This window comes from Lates calcarifer, linkage group LG13 (genome assembly GCF_001640805.2).
Source record: "Lates calcarifer isolate ASB-BC8 linkage group LG13, TLL_Latcal_v3, whole genome shotgun sequence".
Classification (NCBI taxonomy): Eukaryota; Metazoa; Chordata; class Actinopteri; family Centropomidae; genus Lates; species Lates calcarifer.
In genome coordinates this window covers 8,737,749-8,759,561 of record NC_066845.1, presented here as the reverse complement: position 1 = coordinate 8,759,561, position 21,813 = coordinate 8,737,749, and the positions used below count along the sequence as shown (strand labels likewise).

General features: G+C 39.2%; 2 protein-coding genes across 2 annotated transcripts; both read right to left on the bottom strand.

Moving 5' to 3' along the window:
* Nucleotides 1-2,093: 2,093 nt before the first annotated feature.
* opn4xb (opsin 4xb) lies at nt 2,094-11,726 on the bottom strand. The gene is made up of 9 exons (XM_018668277.2): nt 11,560-11,726; nt 9,436-9,569; nt 9,056-9,259; nt 8,549-8,720; nt 8,191-8,352; nt 7,261-7,368; nt 6,896-7,067; nt 6,280-6,426; nt 2,094-6,053 (listed from the first exon to the last, which is right to left on the bottom strand). The coding sequence occupies exons 1-9, from the start codon at nt 11,724-11,726 to the stop codon at nt 5,646-5,648; spliced, it is 1,674 nt and encodes a 557-aa protein (XP_018523793.1). The 3' UTR covers nt 2,094-5,645.
* Nucleotides 11,727-16,400: 4,674 nt separating this feature from the next.
* Nucleotides 16,401-18,799, bottom strand: si:dkey-251i10.2 (uncharacterized protein LOC562682 homolog). Its single transcript, XM_018668371.2, has 5 exons — nt 18,598-18,799; nt 17,745-17,857; nt 17,460-17,569; nt 17,316-17,380; nt 16,401-17,233 (listed from the first exon to the last, which is right to left on the bottom strand). The coding sequence occupies exons 1-5, from the start codon at nt 18,788-18,790 to the stop codon at nt 17,124-17,126; spliced, it is 591 nt and encodes a 196-aa protein (XP_018523887.1). The 5' UTR covers nt 18,791-18,799; the 3' UTR covers nt 16,401-17,123.
* Between the last annotated feature and the right edge of the window lie 3,014 nt (nt 18,800-21,813).

The following is a 21,813-nucleotide window of genomic DNA, read 5'->3' as shown; positions in this document are numbered from 1 at the left end:
AGTTCAAAGCATCTGCCTCATTCAGCACAGACTGGAGCATGACCAAACATCAATCCTAACCCACCCCTCACACATTTACCCTGCACCTCTCCCTCCCTCTTTCATGTGATATTTTTACATTGTCTTCTATTTTCAATGACCATTCAAGTCAGCCTTAGATTTGCTTTTTGATAGTGTTACAATAGCATAAATTAAGTATGTGTAACCTCAGGTTTCACAAATGCATTTGTGTATGTATCATAAGAAACCATTAACGCCATCAGACTGTCACTTGAAGTCCACACACACACGTATATATATATATATATACAGTACTGTGCAAAAGTTTTAGATGTTTTTGCTGGTATCCTTTATCAGTACAATCAGGGAGGTGTCCAATGAGTCCAAACACAGTCAGCATCATAAAGAACTGTCCTCAGAGACAAGAAGAACAAGTAATCCTGCAGTAGAAGGTCTGATCCCCACAGAGCCCTGATGTCAACATCACAGAGTCAGTCTGAGATTAGATGAAGAGACAAATGACACTGAGACAGCCTGAATCTACAGAGGAACCGAAGCAACTTCTCCAAGATGCTGGAACAAACTACCTAAGTACAGGTGTACTGAGGAGAACTGAAGGTGGTTTGGGGGGGTGGGGGGGTGGTGTTAAATTGGAAATACTTATCTGATTTAGGTTTACCTCTTGTGCCTAAAACTTTTGCACAGTACTGTTTTTATCGTGAAAACGCATTCACTGCTGGTTGGAGCAGGTAGCTTGGCTGCTACTCACCGCGTGTCACTCCTGCTTCTGGTCTGTGTCCTCTCCTTTAACCTGAGAACAGTTTCCGTTTGTTTGACATCCGGTCGCCACTTACTGAGCTCTTTGTAGGACAGGTTCCTCAATAATGAAGCGATGTCATTACGCACTCATGCAGAGAGTGGGTTCAACACGGCGTGAAATTAATTTCTCCTGATTGCAGACTCTCAAATCAAGACTCTTTAATCTTGTAATGAATGGACTTACTGCTAACTGTTGTGACTGTGTTAAGGTGGGTTTTAAAAAACTCAGAACTATTACAAAAGACATTTTTTTAAAAACTGAGTGAAGTCTTCCTTCATAAATTTCCAATTTTTCCTATATTTCCTATATTTATTTAAGCTACCACTTCCACATGCCGTGGCAGAAACCTCAAACCGGTGTGCGTGCTTGCGCGCGTGCATGACCGGACTCGGTCAAACGCAAAAACGTGGCCGCATCCGTCCAGGAGTCTCCTGCCAGGTATGACTTACATCAGAGGCCAGTTATGCTCGTTAACTGGTTATTATCTATCTCCAGTTTCAGTTGGGAGCAGCCTTGGTTTCACTGCACGAGCTTATGATCCCTGCGTGGTGATGTAATCTCTCTGTCTCTTACACACACACACACACACACACACATGCACACACATAGTTGCACGGTGTAGTATCAGTATAATGATACTGTAGAAGTATCTGATATCTTCTAACTCTAACATGTCAAATTCAGTTGTCTTGATTTGTTCGGGGGGACAGGTGCATCTTAAATTAGGAACATATAATATTTTCTTACTGCACAAGTGTGAGTCAGTGGAACATTTTATTCTTTTCATTTTCTTTCTTCTCTAACATCACTCCACTGTCACTGAAAGAAAGAAAAAAAAAAGAAAGAACGAGTACTACCTTCCATACTTGATGAGAAAAGCCTTTAGAAATACGATTCCCTACACCCATCTAGTGGCTATTTACTATCATTACATATAAATATAACATAATGTCTTTGTCAATATAAATAGAGCATGTTAAATGTGTTTTAGTTGGAAGCATCTAGTTTTTAGTGGCATGAAACCAATCCCAGCTCTCACTGGACAAGAGGCATGGTACATCCCAGACAGGTCACCAGTCTAATGCCACCTAACATTGGTCTCACTATCTCATCCCCCAGCAAAATATGGGTATGTCCCTTCTGCTTTGTACAGATCAATTCAAACCTCTGCTGAAATGAGGGGTTGACCAAGCACGAGAGTTTATACAGTAACTTTCTTCAGCTGGCCACAAATATTCATGCTGAAAATGAATTCATAAACTTTATTGTGCCAGTAGGGATTGTGACATTATCGCATTAATACAAAGGAAAAGAAAGCAGTGCATTAACCAACAGCAAATAGTGCCCAGAGATAGAAGATGTAGCATATACCTTAGTGTAGCATGAAAAAGAAATGAACACAGAAATGACACAATTAACCCACAATACATTAAAAAGAAAAAGAAAAAAAAAAGTTATTGTGGGTAAATTTAAATTATATGATTAGACTATACAAGAGAGAAAGCAATAGACTGTGCTCTGTAGAGGACCTGGAGATGATGTAAGTTAAGTCAGCTGTGATTTCCAAGTCTGTTAGGATACTAATGTTAACAGTGTAGAAATAATTCTAAATTATCTATATTAGCATGATTCATGTATTAGACATTAGAATTTGTGTTGTGTTTGGCTGTGTAGAAGAAAACAGGGTTATTTTTCACCCCAAAGGCTCTGTGCAATCTGCTGTATCTTTATATAGTGAGCACTGGACGGTGGTCCCTCTCTGGTGTTAGCTGTCAAACTAATGTGAAAGAAAGTGACAGATGAAAATGTTGCCAGGACATGTTATTTTGATTTATTTTTGACCACTGAGAGAAAATCTCTGAGAGGTCAGAAATGCTCAGAATGATCAACCTTAATCTGTCCTGTTGGTAAAATATAATAAAAAAAAATTAAAAAAAATCAACTCAGTATCATCAAAACTGAGGGAGGAAGAAGAATGATTATGTCAAATGTCACACTGCAGCCCCTACACCAACACTAACAGTACTCCCCCCATGTTGCCTGTCACTCTTATCTGTTTAAATCAATAACTGTAATAATAATACATAATACAAAAATAACACACAGTACTTCATATGGTATAATTTAAAAATAATTATCCAAGTGACCTTCAGTTTTTACTCTCCTCTCCTCTAGTCCATATGGCAGTTACAGCCCAAAATTAGCTGCAACATTCAATTAATGACAGTTCAATGTACATTCAACTTCAGCCTCAGAAATATGCAAATATTTAACTTTATGGAGCTTAACAACAAAATAAAGATACACGACAGGGATACATTAAAATCAAACATTCAGTTTCATCAGTATAAATCATTAGTATAAACTCATGTGGTGCTGACTTTACAGTAAGTATACTGTATGCATTAATACTTAACACAGATTTTTCAAGATAGAGTTTTTGGCATGAGCAAAGAACCATAATATTCATATATCCTCTTGTATACAAATGGTTATTGTCAACTGAGAGACACTGGGGCTGTCACTGTCACATGTGTACCAGCCATACCTTATCTTACACCACAGTTTAATTGCCATAGCCACATGCTTTCCCTTTAAATAACCATACCATAGTTGCTATTCATGGGCTGATATTTACGAAATAAAGAATTTAATCAATGCAGCTAGCAAATGTGTTAAAGAGTTGTCTTTGAACATAATCCAAGGTTTTGCAAAATTGTACAGTATTAGTGGTCAATCTGGTGATTTGACCTGACAAGCTCAGAGCTTTAGACAGGAGGTTAAAGGTAACACATCCCTGCTTTTGCATTAATAACATCAGGATAATCATACCTACTCTTCTCAGATTGATGGAGCTGTGCCAGAAGTTGGATTCAGAAGTGTTTAATCCGCACATAAGCTAACATGAAAAATCCTTACTGCATAATGTTTACAGTAGGGCTGGGCGATATGGAAAAAAAAAATCATATCATAATATATTTTTATAATATTTTTTTTTCATATCAGTTATCAGTCAGTATATAAGGATATAAATCAAATCATTACTCTGTCAAGCTTAAAGGTTCATTTTTACTGCACTCCACTTTGAGGGATGGTGCTGCTTTAGATGGTGTAAAAGATTTGTGTTATCTGTCTTTGTGGGAACATGCTTTCGACACAACTTGCAGAGCACTGCTTCTTGTCAGACTTAGCCACAATATCTCCACACTACTGAATTCATCGGAGCCTTCTTTTCAACAGTCTCCTCTACTTTTAAACCTTTCGTTGTATCCGTTTTCTGTAACACTGTCATTCAAGTTTTCGTGAACATTTTCTGTCATCATTTTATCTAATGTCTTTTTCCCACTTCCGGCGTACTGGTGTAAATGGCTGCAGCAGTTCAAATATTAGCATGTGTGCTGCTGCCGGCTGCTATTCAATGATACAGAAATCACACCAGCTTCACATTTGTTCACATTCGCTTTGGTGAATCAAGTCAAGACGCCACATTGGTCCTGTTGCAAAACAGCTACTTCTGTACTTAAAGAAGTTGCTGCATGCTATGGATTAGCCTTAGTGGAAGGACTACCATAATTAGGAACAGGGATAATAAGCCAACTAGCAGCCACCATTCATTGACTGGAGTGATTCTGGTATGTGTCTGATAAAACAAGACATTGTTTTTTGTTGTTGTTGTTTGGTTTGGTTTTTTAAAGTGCAATAAATGAATCACCTAACAAACAAAATTAAGTCTTAAGTAAACATCTTTGGTCATATGTGTATATATATATCTCTACTTTTTTGGTGCTTTCTTCCTTTAATAGGACAATGAAAGCACACACTCACTTACATCACTGGCAACATCAATGAAGCATTCACAAAAACAGTACAATTACATTTTGTCATGAATGGGAATAGTTTGAGGGAGGAGTGGAGCATTTGTTACAAAGCACAGTGTCCACAGTGAGTAAGACATAGTAAAAGTCACCACAAAGCAAACGTTCACCGTTTTCTGAAACACATCTGACCTCACTTGAAAAAGAGAGGCTGTTGATACTGATCAAAAGCCTCTCTTTTTCATAACACTGCTGTCTTGCCGCCAATGAAAAGTTGGAGAGGTCCACACTGCCTAAAGGAACTACTACCACAAGACAAAGAGTTGAATATACTGTATATACTTAATACGCTTTGAGTACATCCTCACAACCTAAAGTTATTGCTTTGCTTTCCTCACTCACAGTTGTAGATTATTTTTTTATTTGTGATAATATGACTCAGCAGCAGAAATCATGCTTCTTTTGGTCATTTTTTCTCATTTTCAACAATACTATTAGCATTTTTGTTTCAAGGAAAAGGCAGAGGAGCATTAGACTTAACTAGATTGGTCGAATCAGTGCATCAGGGGCAAAGCTCAAAACCTTTTATCACAATTTCACCATATTACGAATTGCTAAACTAAGAGTCCCATTCCATCAAGTTTGGGCCCCAAAGCTCATGAAAATATGCTGTTACACTTGTCATTTTTGAGGGATCTAACAAGACTATGCTGCAAGCCCTACTGGCCCTCAGGGAGCTCCTGTCCCTGCCAAAGTCTGACAAACACTGCACACTGCACATACCAGGAACCAGGTCATGGTGTTTCATCTGACATACCAGCCCTTCTTCTGCACTCCAGTTATGTAAAAAAAAAACAAGTCAATGAGCTCAGAAACAGATAGTAGAAGATTCATTTCATTGCATGAATGCTTTGTCCATAGCCAATGTGGCGTGATGTGGTCTGAAATTATAATAAATAATATAACTTTAGTGGAAAATAGTACATGGGTAATTACTGAGGTCCGGCTTGTCATGAGATTAGCTCCACTGCCTCAAAGACCTCTGATGAGAAGTTCAGACTGACAAAAAAATTGTTCTCCAGTGCCTCCACACTCTCCTCCAAGCAGACACTGTCATGGTTGGTGAGGCTGCTCTCAGAAGTGGGACTGATGACAATTATGCGTGGAACACCCTGAGGCAACCTGGGATCACTAGGTGGGATTTTTCTGAAAGTGGGGGAATCGAAAGAGTCGCTCTTGTGGCTGTTCAGCCTGTCACTGATGCTGCGTTTCTGCTCCCCAGCATCTGAAATTTCATTGGTCAGACTCTGGCTGCGCCTCCTGGTAAGTACTAGTAGGGGGACAGTGGCGATGGTTAGAGAGCTGGACACCAGTTCATGCTCACAGGTGCTTGATGATTCACTCATGGCAGATGGATGCTAGCAATGTTTAAAAAACAACAAAAAAAAAAACCACAAGAATAAAACTTTCAAAGGCAAATACACAAGAACAAAATCATATGCATGAGTGCATGCAGGCAAATAAGATTAGCATGATCCCAACACCTTCAAACATGCATGGGGAAAAAAATTATAGCAGTTTCCTCAATAAGCCAAAATAAATATTTCAGCTGATTTCACACTTTCTCATATTATGTTTTCTTACCTTCTCTGCTGCACGGGTCTTGGTGGCCTTCTGCTCTAACTGTTTCTTATAGGATCTCCCTCTGCCAGACTCTCTGTATGATGACATACTCCTGAAGGAATCACCTGACTTTCTCCCTAAAGGCTCCATTTCTACATCCTTCAAGACCTGCAGGAGAGAAACAGAACTGAGTGGTTCTGATTAAAACCTGAACATAAACAGGTTTGGGACGGTTTACATGCGCTCTGTGTCTTACGTGTTTCCTGATATAGTTCAACAAAGATATTAAAATAATGAACAACATTAATTACGATTTTATCAGCTTCAATCACATAGACGAGCTGTCACAAACCTGCTATTTAGCCATTTCTTTGACTCCCAATGTAATTTATGCTTTCACCCTTGTTATTATATGAAGTCTATCTCATGCACTTTGCTGGAGGAGCACTGACCTGCACACATAGACTTTATAGTATGGCAAGTAAAGTATGTATGTTTTGATACAAAATAAATACATAAAAGCCTCTAAAAGCACTCAAGACAGCATTTACGTTTCTTGGTTTTTTTTTTTTACAGGTGGTAGACATCTCAAAGAATTGCAAAATTTAGGGTAATAAATTCTTGCATATACAATTACCATGTCTGTGGATTTGGATGAATCTGTGATGAAGTGTGTCCTTGATGCTGTGGACTGTCTACTGATGATGGAGTCCCTGAAAGATGACACACTGATGGATGAGGAGATGCATTCCTTCCGAGGAGCAGGAGACAGAAACCAAAGGCAGGGAAATTTCTCTGCCAGAGTCATCCTGATGAGTACAGATCAACAAAATAACATAGGTTGGCTTAAGTTATTTTAAAATTGGTTATATATGCAAATAACTTCAATATGTCAATGTTGTTAACAATGTATTTGAAGTGCTTTTACTATAAAAGTTGTAGGAATATGCATTTCCAGATGGACGAAATGACTACAATTGAATACAATTATTCATCCGTTACCTGTATTTGTTGTGTATGATAGCATAGATGAAAGGATTGTAGATAGTGGAGGCTTTTGCTATGATTGCAGGTACAGCCTTGGAGTATGGCGACAAGATGTTGGCATGCCTGGATGAGACAGAACAACAGAACCAAAACTTTCCTTCAATGCAGTTTGAAATTATCTTGATCATTTTGTAGCCCACCACTACTCAACGTTCCCTTCATCTCTTTATATTTTGCAACATCATGAAGGGGCACTTTGGGTCAGGGATTAGCCAAAAATGTGCCAGCTGCCACAGGGGGGTGGTTAAGTCCATCTGATCATGAGTGTGTGAGTGTGTGAGTGTGTGAGTGTGTGTGTGTGTAAGACTACCTTTGCCCTGTGAATGAGCAGGGAGAAGATGTGATTTCAAAGTTACATAACTACATCCCATCCTACTGTATGTCCCATGAAGAGACATGTGGTTTAGTGAGTGTTGTGATAGGTTGGATTAGCAGAGGACACATGAGTAACTTCACCGTCTGTTGTATATCACTTATCCAGGGGTACTTGGCCTCTAGCTGACACGACATTATATAATGACACATTTAGCACCATTTTGGGGAGGGTTTTAATCCAAACCACCAGCATCCTTATTTGAAATCAAAGTGTATAGCATGAAAATCACCTCCGAGTCTAGTATTATGAATGTGGGTTTCCTTAGTGTTTCCAGTATTGTTGATTCAGTGCTTGATACACACTGAGTGGTTTGGTGCATCTAGATACACTTTTATAACATGGAAGAAATATAATCTAAATATTATCCAGAATGCACAAGCTCACTCATAAAACCATTATTAACTATGATTCTCCTGGGTGAAAACCAGATTTCCCCTTAGGAGCAATAAAGATTAATTATTTGATTAAAGCACCAGCATAAAAAATGGAGTAAGTGAAATAAGTCCTACCCAGCCCAGGAAATCAGTGTGACACAGGCATATGGTGACCAGGAGAGAACATAGACCACAATGACGACAAAGGCGATCTTTGCCAACTTCCACTCGCTCCTGATGGATTTCTGCTGGATGAGGGTGGATTTCCTCACCTGAGTCCCCAGACGTTCTACCTCCCTGTTGGTGGAGCATGGCACAGGGGAGGAGTTAGAGTAAAAGCTTGACCCCCAAACACATTTTAGGTTATCTATGTGATACATAACAGTTCACGTTATATACATTTTTAGTTAAATGCATCAATGCTTAAGAAAGAAATTATTAAAAGTAAAAGTGAATACTTTACACATGCAGTCTGATAGGAGAGTTACACTACCTGCTAGTCTTCCTTATGGCCAGAAACATAAAGAGATAGCAGTAAAAGATGATTCCCAGTGGAATAAAGAAAACAAAACAGCACAGCATCATTGTGTAGCTCCTATTGGCCAATGTGTATGTGACATAATCCCATGTACAAGATGTCATCAGACCCTCGGGGATATAAGAGCCTAGAAGGGTGAAAGGAGATCAACGTTAATATTTAAGTCACAGGAAGTACATTATCAGATAAAACATCAGTGGATCTACATTTCTGACAGAAGATTTTGTTCTTGTGTCGATACAATGTCTGAGGTGCAGTAGATTAAGATCACAGGTTAACTGGGTAACTGCAGGTGGATGAATGAAGATTAGTTAATCCTTAATCCCCACATCAGTTTTACTACAGTCCTGACCAAGGACAGGTCTGTTTCTGTTAGATTCTCACATGGGATGGTATTAATGTAAATTCTGTGGCAAGCAAAGGAGGATTACAAGAAAAGGCACCCAGGTAAAGGACACTCACTCCAGCCGACTAGAGGAGCCAGACTCCAAGCCAGAGAGTAAAGCCAGACCATAAGGATGGCCAGGGCAGTTTTCCGTTTGGAGCTCCAGTGTATTGCCTTCAGGGGCTTGGTTATAACCACATAGCGGTCAATAGAGATGGCCAGCAGGTTTATCATGGAGGCAATGCCAAACAGGGCGCCGCAGAATGCATACATCTTACAGCCTACAGGGAGGGAGCACAAACAAACATATAACTGAGCAGCAGAAAACTCTTTCATATAATAAGTATAATTTAAATACAGAGGCTCTGTTTTCCAGGCTTTAGAAAAGATCTAAAAGTAATGCTAACTGAGCCGAACTGAAGCGTGCATTGTATTGGAAAACAAAAAAGAGAATTACCCATCTCTCCAAACACCCATTCTTTGTAGAGACAGTTGATGAAGAAAATGGGCGACTGTGTGAAAGCCATGAGGAAGTCACTGACCGCCAAGTTCATGATAAAGTAGTTGGGCAGGTTACGAAGCTTCTTGTTACTACACACACACACACACACACACACACACACACACGCACACACACGAAAGAAGGAAAGTTTTATGGCTAGCACGAAACATATGCACATTTTTGTCCTCCATTTGATATTTCGTGTCATAATACATACACTGGTGTTTCTTCGATAGATATGATGATGGACACCATACATGCATGTACCATCTGCTTTAACAAATTATGTTTGAATGTTTGTATGTGTGAACTTGCTTAGAGACAAAGAAAAAGGTTCAGTTAAATGTACTTTATTTAAACTCATAATTCAATACGCACAGTACTGTTTCATTGTCAGAATGAATCAGATGTAAACCTTATGCTGAACTGATCAACTCTGTGTGAACTGGCATTCATACCAGCTTGATTAATCAGTGTACTGACCTGCAGTCAGCCTCTACAGCTCTTTATTGATTACACTCTCTTTCTGCATTCTCTTACACTTAAAGTTGCTGCTCCCCTGAACACCAGACAATTTTGTTTTGTTATGCTGGTGAATATTTGTGTGTTTGTTATATCACAGCTGGTGTAACTGTGTGTTTGTGTGACTAAGTGCATGTGTTCATTCACTTTATTCCTAGAAAAATCATGGTATCGGGTGACATCTCGCTTTCCCTCGCTCTGTCTCACTCTCTGCCTCGATTTGTGTGTCTGTGTGTGTGTGTGTGTGTGCGTGTGTGTGTGTGTGTGTGTGTGTGTGTGTGTGTGTGTGAATTTTCTTGGAACCCATAACATCATGTGCATTTCTGAGTCAATAAGCACAAATTATCAGCACAACACAATGGTGGACCCATCTAATCTATCTACACTGATGGACAGCTGGAATATAAAAGCTCACAACAATCCCCACAGCAAACATGCGCGTGCACACACACAGACACATACAAACACACACACTTTCACTCTCTGACCTAGTTTCACAGAAACTGTTAACGTCAGGGGCACAATAGGAGGTCAATGGCTGTTCAAATTACACAACACATAACACACATACTCCTTCCTTGACCTCTCAAAGACTCAAAGTTGAAGAGTCACTCATTTTGCAGAATGATGCATTAATTGCATTATTAAAAAAGATTGTCTGTTTTACTCATCACATGTGATTCTGAATGGACTGTGTGAATTTCACCATTGCTTGGAACTGTGTGGTAAATTTGAATAATAGTGAAATCACACCAGTCACAGCTGTTTGTCTCTAAGCATGAACAGCTGAAACAAAGAAATAAAATGCATACAAATAATTCAGTCGTTTAATTTGGGTAGGAATACAAATAGATGTTAGGACCCCAGTTGCGATTCGATCACTCATGATGTAGCACTTGTTGTGCCGAAGCATATGTGCACCACGAGAGACTGGGAAAGTCCTTATTTGCAGTCAACATTTTTTTTTTCCATAAAGTATTTTTGCATGATTTCTCAAGAATTCAGGACAGATTTGCTCCTATGAACGTTGTGTTTCACTTTGTTGCCATGCAACTTAGATGATCTTTTGGCTTGGACACTAAGATGCAAAGATTATTTTACTGGTAATCGCCAGCTTTTTGGAAACCCCCTTGATCCTCTGAGGAATAACAGATGTGACAAATAATGACCCCCACTCTGTAAATTAAATACTACAAAAACCTCTCGACTGTAATTGCAATTTTGCCTCTAAAATAATTTCTAAAAACTAAAGCCCACAGTCCAACACACATATAGCATTTTGGCACAGGTAATGTATTATGTGCCCTCCAGATATACACAACAGTCTTTCTGTCTGCCTCACCATCTGTTTAAAGCTCTCTCAGATCTTAATATCTCAGTTATTATAGCATCTCCTCAGGGCTCTGATTATAAGGAAGAGCCACATTAAAAAATGGTGAGGGTTAATACAGTCACATGCAACTTGGCTTTTGAATGCTCAGAATAAATCTACTGAAAAGAACAGACACACACATTAAGTAGGAATCTGAAAAAAAAAACCTCCTCACACAAACCCACCTATAGAAGGCGAACATAACCAGAGCATTGCCAGTGATGCCCAGTGCCCCGATTACAAAGACGAACAATGCGACAATGTAGTGAGCATGGTCAGGCACATCCACCTTGCTGAAGAAGCTGCTCTGGGTGTGTGCTTTCTCTGGCTCCATACTCTCAGTGGACCACATGGTTCAAACACCTCATCAGGACCGCAAACCAGGCAGGATGCAATGGATCTACCAGTTTGTAATCCACTTCATTTTGCTCATGGTAGGGATCCATAGGTGTATCATTTGTACAAGAGATGCAGTATCTCCTGTAGATTAAATTACTTTAAGATCTAGACTGATCAAGTTTCACTCAGCTGATTGTTTTCAAGAGAAGGCAGCCCTTTTCCTTCCCATCATTTGTAAAGAAAAAAAAAAGGTGACCTGAAGTCAAACGTTATCAAGTTGTCAATGTTACAGCTTCTCTTCCACTTCTTTGTCCAGCACTGTTAAATGATAGATGTCCACAGCTGTTCACACTGGAGAAGCAACATCCACCGTTATTCCACTCTGGACTGCACTTCCAAAACTCATCCTCCACCTGTGGTCTCCAAATGTTTCCCATTTGATTCTTGGGTTATTGAGTTGATAATATTCTCCAGTACGTTAAATCCCACGGACACTGTCCGTCCACTCAGTGTTAGCCTGCAGCCTCTTCACCCGTCACACCAGCTGTGCACCAAGCTCTGAATCAGTGGCCTGTCTCTGATTATCTTGCCAACTAGCAACTCCTAACCTCTCATCTCTCTCTCTCTCTTCATGTGTCCCATGCTGCTCCGTGTTGCTCTCTCAACCCTGCCTCTTGTCATTTTCTCTCTCTCTCTCTCTCTTTCTCTCTCTCTCTCTCTCTCTCTCTCTCTCTCTCTCTCTCTCTCTCTCTCCCCTACCCACCCTTGATTATAATATGGCCCAGCCCTGAGCTCTAACCCTTCCCTTCAACTACCAGATTCTTACATAACAGACATGATGTTCACTAACACTACCAGCATTAACAGCCATTTCAGCTCAGACATGCATAACACTTTGTAAACTAGACATGCACACAATGATGCATGTGCTTCACCTTTCATGTGTATTGATTCCTGCCAGTCTGCATCAGGTGAGCTGACTGGTCTGTTCTGTGAAACCTCATGAGCCCATGCAAGCATTCACACATGCTGCACAAGGACGTGCATGTTGTGCATTCCAGATGGTGCACACTGTGCTGTGACATCATTGTGTCACTAACAAGCACAGACTCTTTAGGATCACCCGTGGAGAGAGCCCAACTAATTGGCCCTCATAACTTATAGAGCCAATTCACTACAGGGTACAGCTCTGACTTGCAAAAGGCACACATCATGATCCAGAACACACACGCACACCCGCACATCTCCAACCTTTCATACCATCCCCTCAGCTGTAGATAAAGGTTATTCATGTGCAGAAGGGACAGCTTTTAAGAAAGTCTTTGCTCCCTCTGGTACGAGAGCACTAAGAAAGTTAACCCCGAAAATACTATTTCCCAATTTAAAGTATCAACAACTGGAAAAAATATCTGTGAGAACTATTTAAAAGTCCTCACACTGCAACAACTGAGATCTATAGAACTATCATCTTATAGTAATAAGGTATACTGGCATCTCTTAAATGATGCACCGGCTGTATCTGAGAAAAACATGCATATTGTTTACAATAAGAGGACTTGTTATTCATGAATTATTAACAGTGAATTTAACAGTTTATTTGATCAGGATCAGCTTTGGAGAGCAAATGAGGACAAGATAAAGCCCTGCTCTCAATGATATTCTTATGACTGCCTGTAGGACATGGGTCAGAAGCATGCCACATCTGCTGGTCATTGCTTTTTATGGTGCTGGGCATGTTGATAAAAGAAGATGAAGGGAATAGAGGGGGTTGAAGAATGCAGAGCTTAGATGGAGATGCCAACTAAGCCCCTACAGCAAGGGATAGCCTTAATCTGCACACTGTGCATGCACGTGGATCAGTGTTTGATCTGCCTGGAATAAGAATCTGTATGATACTCTGCATGTACGTGTTTGTCATATATGTGTGTGTGTGCGCACATATCCATATATGCTTGTATGAGTACTTATGTATATGTACTTGTACACTGTACAACACAGATATCACAGAGGATTATTGTCGTATAGTTCTGTCGACCTTGATAAACCAGCCACAGTTAGCGTTCATGTTTAAATGCAGCAGACAAGAATAGTATACAACAGGACATCTAATGCTACATGAAGAGCAAGGTTTATTTTGTATATGTACCTTTTTCCCCCCATCTCTGACTCTAGCAATCTGCAAACTGCTTTCACATAAATAAACTAAAACCTATACTGTATATTGTGAACTGTGCCCTGCATCTCGCCCACTGTCAGCTGGGATTGGCTCCAGCCCACCCCCCGCGACCCTCAAAGATATAGATAATGGATGGGTGGATTGTGAACTGCCAAAAGCTTATAAACAAATACACTTAAGTTAGAAAAAGCTTAGAGAAAGATGAAAGAGGCGAGTCATACTCCTCCTCACCCAACTCTCCTGCACTGCACCAAATGTCAGCTGGTGGTAGAAGAATGCTTTAAATTAATTAAAAGGATGAAATCAAAATTAATTAAGGTTCTGTAACACACAATGCAATGAATCAGAAGCAGGAATATGCCACAAAATGCTGAATATAATGTCTTCTCATCCTATCTTTCACTAGTTGTGAAAGATAGTCATACACAAGAATTTGAGTTGCTTTACATAAACTAAATTAGAATATACAACTGAGTACATACTGCATGTCATAGAAATGTTCATTAGATAAAAAAAAAATAGAAAGAATTAATTAAGGAGAAACATTAAGCTTTAATTTCTATTTCAGGAGCATCTCAGAAACACCTTTCAGCTTAATCTCTCTTCCATTTGACAGCTCTGCAGTCTAATCTGCTTGTAATAATACAGATATCAGAATGGTAAGGCATCCAACAAGAAACAAAAATGAGTAAAACTGCCTGCTTACAAATTTAATTTTAAAGTTTGTATTTGTTTGGGTATAGACGTTTTCAGAGGTATAAGCTCATGCCTCTGTTCTTCCATCTATCTATATTTTCCCCTCTGTTTCACTTCATGCAATCTGAATAAATGACCTTGCCTTGATGGAAAAACACATCAGCAGTGTGGGATTCACAGAGTGTGACCTGGACAACAATGTTCACTATTTCACATGTCAATGAGTCAATTACAATTGAACCAGCTGGAAGTGCTGGTGCTTAAGTCCTGGGCTTGAATCCCCTGTTTGAAGCTGGCTTTTGTCCCCCAGTGGAAAGAGACTAATTATTATTGAGTGGTGCTAACCCTGTGACCAGCCTGTGTCCCCTGACACAAGTCAGTTGGAGATCAATACATTACAATGTAAGGGCAAATAAGTAACAGACACTGTATAGCACACCGTCAGCATAAAAACATGCCCGAGGAGGATGGTCATCAGGTGTCTGTTGCCCTGAAGTGGCTTCTTTTGCAATGATGGCTGGCTCGCTTTTTAATCCTGATTAAACATGGTTACTTACAGAGATTTTAATCATCTGAGTGCTTTGACATAGAAGATCATAGGTGAGGCACTGAAGAACAACACAAGGAAGCAACTTTTTAATGACACCATGTTTATCTCCTGCAGAGTAAATTAACTAGTTTGGCTCTGGAGGAACTACTTTTTAATGACAGAAAAAGAATTTTCTATCTACAGTTGATTTTAATACCACTCGTGTTGTGATCATTTGTCTGCTATAGTCACGGGAGGGGGGGGGGGGGGCTAGCAGCTCAGAGATTTGACAAGGATAGAACACAGTGCTTACTGGCAGGTGAAGAAGGCAATGGTCAAAAGGCAAACAAATCCTCTGGGGAAGCAGGCAGGAATCCAAAAGCACCAAAGATGCAAAAGTCCACATCATGGGGATGGTAGGCAAACATAGGAAACTCAAAAAAAAAAACAAAAAAAAAACACAGTCCACAAAGCGAGAGAGACAGGACTATATATCCTCGGGGAAATAATGGACTAATTAGACACAGGTGAGGCAGACAACAGGTGGGAAGAACACAAAGACAGGAAGCGAAAACACAAAAGACACAAAAGACACACAAGGAAAGTGTTTACAAAATAAAACAGGAAATAAGACTCACACTGGGGATGGGTCGTAACATCTGTTTTGGATACGTTGCTTTCGAGGGATTGGACAAACTGAATATTCTCAAAGCAAACTGAAGTTTCACATTTTCTTCACATTTATGTATTACTGTCATAGTGAGGCTGTTCCATGTTTCTTGTCTCTGCTCGTGACTTTGCTATTCATTTTTAGATAGAGCTGTCTATATGATGTGCATTGTAATGATGTGCCTTATCTACACCCTAAACTGGTTGTGGATAAAACTGGACTGCTGCCTGCTCCCCTGCTTTCAGGGGCAGATGTTACAACAGCATGTGGAGCACAGAAATGTGAGTCAAACAGGAAATGATGGGTATGGTATAGAGCTTTAAATCACACATGTAATGCATGTCTTAAGCCTCTTTACTGTCTGTCAGGGTTTCTGCTAACCACCATACTGGGAATCTAGGTTATAGATGAAATGATGTGGAAAAAGCAGGTCATAACATGCCCTTTGATAAGTGGAATGAATTTCAGTCAATAACAAACCAGCACAGTAGGACCCTGGATCTCCCACCCATCTATATCTGTCAGTATATCTCTTTCTCTCTTTGCCTCTCCCTCTTGTTTCTTCTCTCTCAATTAATGTGATTTGTTTTATTTTTTTTATTTTCAGTAGTGACAGATTAACTTGATCATCAGAGATACACACATACATACATACAATATAGATACAAAGAATTTGTGAGGAGCATATAAGTCTAACAATCCATTAACCACAAACAACATGATGAACAAGCACGTTCACAATGAGGCACATTTTGTTATAGTTTGGATTGCAGGGATTCAGTGGGTATCTCATGAAATAAGGGAAAAGGATCGTGCCTCTTGTTATACAATATCATTGTAAAATGTTATCGAAGTGGGAGTGACTCACCAGGATGATAATGTCTTATCTGACTCTGAAACTTTCTGTGTATTTTAGTGGTGAAATGATAGCAGCATTAAATAGCAGATCAGGTTAGTAAAGGTGTCCCACTTCCTCTCTTTGCAGACGTCCACATGCTTTGTTGCATATTAAATATGACAGAACACACACCATAAAAGCTGTGGATGAGACTGCGTGACGTATTTTAAACTGATCTAAAATTTATGCCTGTGGTAGGTGAACGGATGTAAGTCTGTTGTTAGGAGGGACAGGGGCCACATTAATATCTATGTGTATGTTTTGAGGCCCCATGTTTAGAGCAAAATCTGAAAAATTACTAAAATTCACGGGATATGACTTAAGGCCACAAGTCTGGAAAATGTATAATTTGAAAGCATACAGTCAAAGGTGTTTCTGTGATTTGTGATACACAGTAACAGTCAGAAAGAGTGCCGGGAATATTTTCTTTTCATATGGTGTTCACCCCAGCACCTGTATCATCAGAAAACATATCACAAGGAGAAGTAGAGGTTTTTCTTCGGCCACTCCAGCACTTGCACCTGTCGCCAAATCAAGATCTCCTGCTTTCCCTGAGTAGCAGAAGATAAGGACATATCATCACAAACATGTCTCTCTAAATTTAGTTTTGATCCATCACCCTCCTGTGCCTACCTCTGGTCAGAATGGTGGACCTCACATTAACCCAGAAGACAGCACGCTGCTGAGCTACTGTGGCCCTGAAAAAGAAAATATTGGTTTCATGTCGGTTTATGTTTTTGTGATGGTAAAAACAAATGAAAACGTGTTTTGCTTTACATGAAGTAGACAGGGCTTGTTGAGTTAGGTGGGATCCATCTGTATACAGTGGTGTTGCCCTTCAGATTGGTGTTGGCATGAGTAACAGCACCTTGTGGATTCCCTGTGCACTGTGAACATAAAACATTTATATGTATCGGCCTATCTAGTTAATTCCTCTTGTAATGTTTTATATTGCTTGCAAATTCTAATGAAGAAGTCATGACATAAGAGCATACATATCACATCCCTACTGAGCACTACAACATTCATTAGTAACTCAAGTGCAAAGTGTCTGAGAGTCACCTCAAGAAACCTCGTGTCTGGAGGAGGAAGTTGCCAGCTCCCCAGAGCGTTAGTGCTGCTGCCTGATCGAGCTTCCAGAAGCACACCTCTGTATCCTGGTCCAGTGACAGTTACTACATGAAAACACAACACAGCAGCAGTTGTTGTCTACAGAGCTCATTGGCACAGTACAAAAATAATTTTAAAATCTTAGACTGGGCTGTATGTGTAGCTCAATATTACAATAATCTGATAACTTGCATTATAAAAACATGACCTGTAAGCTAAATCACCTATAAATAAGAGAAGTATATTGATAGCGAGACTATACAACAAATCCAGACTATTTGCAGACCAGAGATGGTGTAAGAAGTCCTTCACAAAAGACAAGCATACACATACATACATAAGGACAGAGGTAGACTTTGCCACTTTGCCTCATCATGGTTTAACAATGACATTTAGATTTTTTTTGTACACATCTGCAGACATCACAAAAACCCCAAGTGAACACAGAGTTGAATTTTATGCTTGCTTATCCGAGCATTAAATCCTCCAGAATAAGATTAATAAACTAAAGTACTGTTAATAGCATGATAACTCGAACCGACAATGGCATAACAAAGCTCAAATGAAAGATAAGAAGATTTTTCAACTGTATCAACTGTAAAAATAATCCCATAATTAAAGTTTATCTGTAAAATGTAAAATAATTATTTTCTCCCTCTTTAAAAATGCCCTTGCTTATGAATCAAGCTTTATATATCACCACTGTTTATAGCAACAGCTTCCTGCCTATTGTAACACTAATAATACAAACTAATGTTTAATGTGATGCTTGTGTCGTCTATGAAAGCAGTCGCGGGCATCTTACCAGTTATGGGTTTGCCTGGCTGAAACGTCCTGGTGTTGGTGAGAAGAGCGTAGGGTGCTGGTGAAGGCTGAGGCTGCACCCCTGTGTGGCGAGGCAACATGTCCTCGCAGGCACCCGTGGGAGCACCAGAGGGATAGCCACTGACAAAACAGACCACATGAAGCACAAAGAGACTGGGCAACAACAACTCCATCAGGCTGAATGAAAAGCTGCCGCACTGCAAGAAAACGAATGACAGAAGTGGTATATGATGATACGCAGGAGCCAGGAGATGGAAACTGTTGCTGAGTCACACAGCCAAAAAAAATTAATTTTGTCAAGTTATTAGTATGAAATGCTTTTTCACGTGCATGCTCTTATGATTTCTTGTAAAATATAGTGACATTCATGCATTTCAGGGCAAAAAAGGTCAATTTTCCAAAAATATTTGAGTTAGTTAATCTTGTGCTTATAATCTATTGTGGTCAGAGAAAGTTAGAAAACACTTTCAGAGAAAATCACATGATCCATACTTAAGAGAAGAAAGTACAGTCCATAAAATGAGAATGCTTGTAGAATATAACATTCCTATAAGCCCATTAAACCATAGTTCAAAAAAGAAAAAAGTCATTTTATTGATTATTCATGACATACGTCATGGGAGAAAACATTTTGACTTGGTAGTATATACTGTATCTTCTCTCCTGGATGCTGTGGCAGCAGACATAATTTCTCAATTAAATCACATTCAGGTCTGTAATTTGCTCCTGAATGTGATCACTAAGGTCTTTAAATTGACCTCCAGCTGAGCAATGGAAAGTAAATGGTTTATATTTTTGTATAAACTTTGTCCCACCTATTGGCGAAACTGCATGCTTATGTTGAGAATCAAGCAGTTTTTTTTGAAACAGGCAGTGTTTAATGAAATACTTCTGTTTACATTCAGTTTGTGATACTGGCAACAAAGACCAGGATTTGCACTGCTTTATGAGGAGAAGCTACCATGTCTTACATTACTGAGAAGGAGATTTAAGATTACTAACCTTTGTCAACTTAAAAAAATCTTACTTCAGTATGTCATGTTAAGTCTTTGATTTAGTACTTATCACATAAGGTTTTCAGAGGGAAAAAAAATCCCTCTTTCTTCATGCACATGTGTAATCTTTGTGCTTAAAAGATTAGTCTGTGTTTTGTAGTATTTGAGTATTTCTAAGTGGGCCACAGCAAGAGTCGATTGTGTCTTTGTGTGTCCTTAAAAGTTTTTTAATCTTTTGTCTCTAAAAAACAGATTTGTCTTCAACAAAACGAATAAAGACATGATTTAAAAAAGAACTGAATCTCTTAAATGCCATTGCTCTGTAAAAATAAGGGAGTTCTGCAGGACTTAAGATAATATCACAGAGGAGACATGAGAGAGGGTCTGTCTCTCAGTCCAACATTTCACACCTCCTCTCTGATGTCTGTAGAATACATGCATCATTTATTTAACATATAAAAGAACAGCTGGTGGTAACTTGACACTGAGAGGAAGAAGCAGACTGTGCTTTTAATCTAAACACAGTGAGGCACCTTGGTGCTGTGGGTACTGCACTTACCTGCTAATACCTTATTCCATGACACGCTCTCTCTGGCTCTCATCTGTTTAAATTTACATTTCCTTGGGAAGATGGACTGTACGCTTTCATCATTTATCAAAGCATATATGATAAAAAGGGGTTTTAAGAAACATTATGGTTCATTCATCAGACTGTTAATCTCATTCCAATCTTATATTTTTCTTCCTTGCAGACTGACTTTTGTCCCAGCTGATTACTGAGTCACTGATGGGGCACGCTAATTCATTTCCCATGCATTGTCAGACTACACTGGTTTTGTAACAGAGTGTTCTGTTCTCTATATTACTCCATATCTTGTAGTCAAAGTCTTTATAGCAACATTTTCAAAATTGTTGCGTTGCTTAAAATGAGAATCCAGAGAGAAATAAAGTGGGTAACCAACTGATGAGAGATTGAATTAAGGAGGAACATGGTCTCCACATATCAACACATCATTTGCTTCTTCCATTTGTATACATACAATTTCCTCAGATTCAACAATGTAAGGTAGGTCAAATCAGTGGAAATGATTAAACTAACACTAATCCCTTTTTGGCAAGTGCTGTCCTCACCTCCTCCCCTAAATAAAATGTGTTCTGTTACGGTGGTGAACATGGGGAACACAAATGCAACAGAACATTTCCTTGTTTGGTTACATAGCTCCTAAAAGCTGATGGGAGCAAAGATTGAAAAAACAGAATTGTGCACAAAGACAAAGGTCAAGTGACTTTCCCTGTTATTTTTCCATCTGTCTCCTCAATTTAAAGCTTGAGGCTCTCTGCGTCAACTCAGTTCAGAGGCTGCTAGAAGAACTACTCATAGATGTGAGTCCATTTCCACATACACTAGTTTAATATGTCTAATAAATGGAGAATGTCTTTCAGTTTCAGTTGTTCCAAGTCCCCCATTACAACTTAGCACTTCTTTTATAGCAATAGCAAAGCCATGTGTGCATACAGACCACAGAGAATCTTCAGTCTTTAACGTCTCTAATACACTGACTGTTTAATCTCATCTCACATTAACAGTTTTAATCAGGCTGTTTGCTATAATGAAGCTCACTAACTCTGATTAAGTCTGCTTTCTGATTTATTTTAAATTTGCCCCACTTGAACCAGTCAGTGTTTGTTTAAAGGGTCGATATTAGCTTTAACGTCTTTAACGTCTCTAATACACTGACTGTTTAATCTCATCTCACATTAACAGTTTTAATCAGGCTGTTTGCTATAATGAAGCTCACTAACTCTGATTAAGTCTGCTTTCTGATTTATTTTAAATTTGCCCCACTTGAACCAGTCAGTGTTTGTTTAAAGGGTCGATATTAGGGGTTGTGTCAGAAATCACAAATAATGATGGCCAAAACTATCTGCATGACTAGATACACAAGATGATAAAATATGTTTTGTTTTTTGTTTTTTATAAGCAATTTGAGTGAGTCTGCATTTAATTGTGCTAGAGCAGGATCAGGTTGTACAGTCCCTGGTGTATGTAATATTATTTGCTATGGTATTGAAGTCGATTAATGTTCTGAGTGAGAAAATGGATTAGGGTTAGGGTACAGGTTAGGTAACTGTTCTAATATGAGCATTAATAAAAAAAAAAGGGGGGGGACATACAGTGTGACTAAATTATAAGCCATTAG

Excerpts from the sequence above, each read along its gene's own strand:
- opn4xb (XM_018668277.2), bottom strand. The coding sequence starts at position 11,726 with ATGTGGTCCACTGAGAGTATGGAGCCAGAGAAAGCACACACCCAGAGC. Across the intron at positions 9,260-9,435 it reads ATGGGTGTTTGGAGAGATGG|GCTGTAAGATGTATGCATTC; the intron begins GTAATTCTCTTT and ends CCCTCCCTGTAG. Across the intron at positions 7,068-7,260 it reads ATCATACACAACAAATACAG|GATGACTCTGGCAGAGAAAT; the intron begins GTAACGGATGAA and ends TGTACTCATCAG.
- si:dkey-251i10.2 (XM_018668371.2), bottom strand. The coding sequence starts at position 18,790 with ATGGAGTTGTTGTTGCCCAGTCTCTTTGTGCTTCATGTGGTCTGTTTT. Across the intron at positions 17,381-17,459 it reads ACAAGCCCTGTCTACTTCAT|GGCCACAGTAGCTCAGCAGC; the intron begins GTAAAGCAAAAC and ends TTTCTTTTTCAG. Across the intron at positions 17,234-17,315 it reads GTCCACCATTCTGACCAGAG|GGAAAGCAGGAGATCTTGAT; the intron begins GTAGGCACAGGA and ends TCTGCTACTCAG.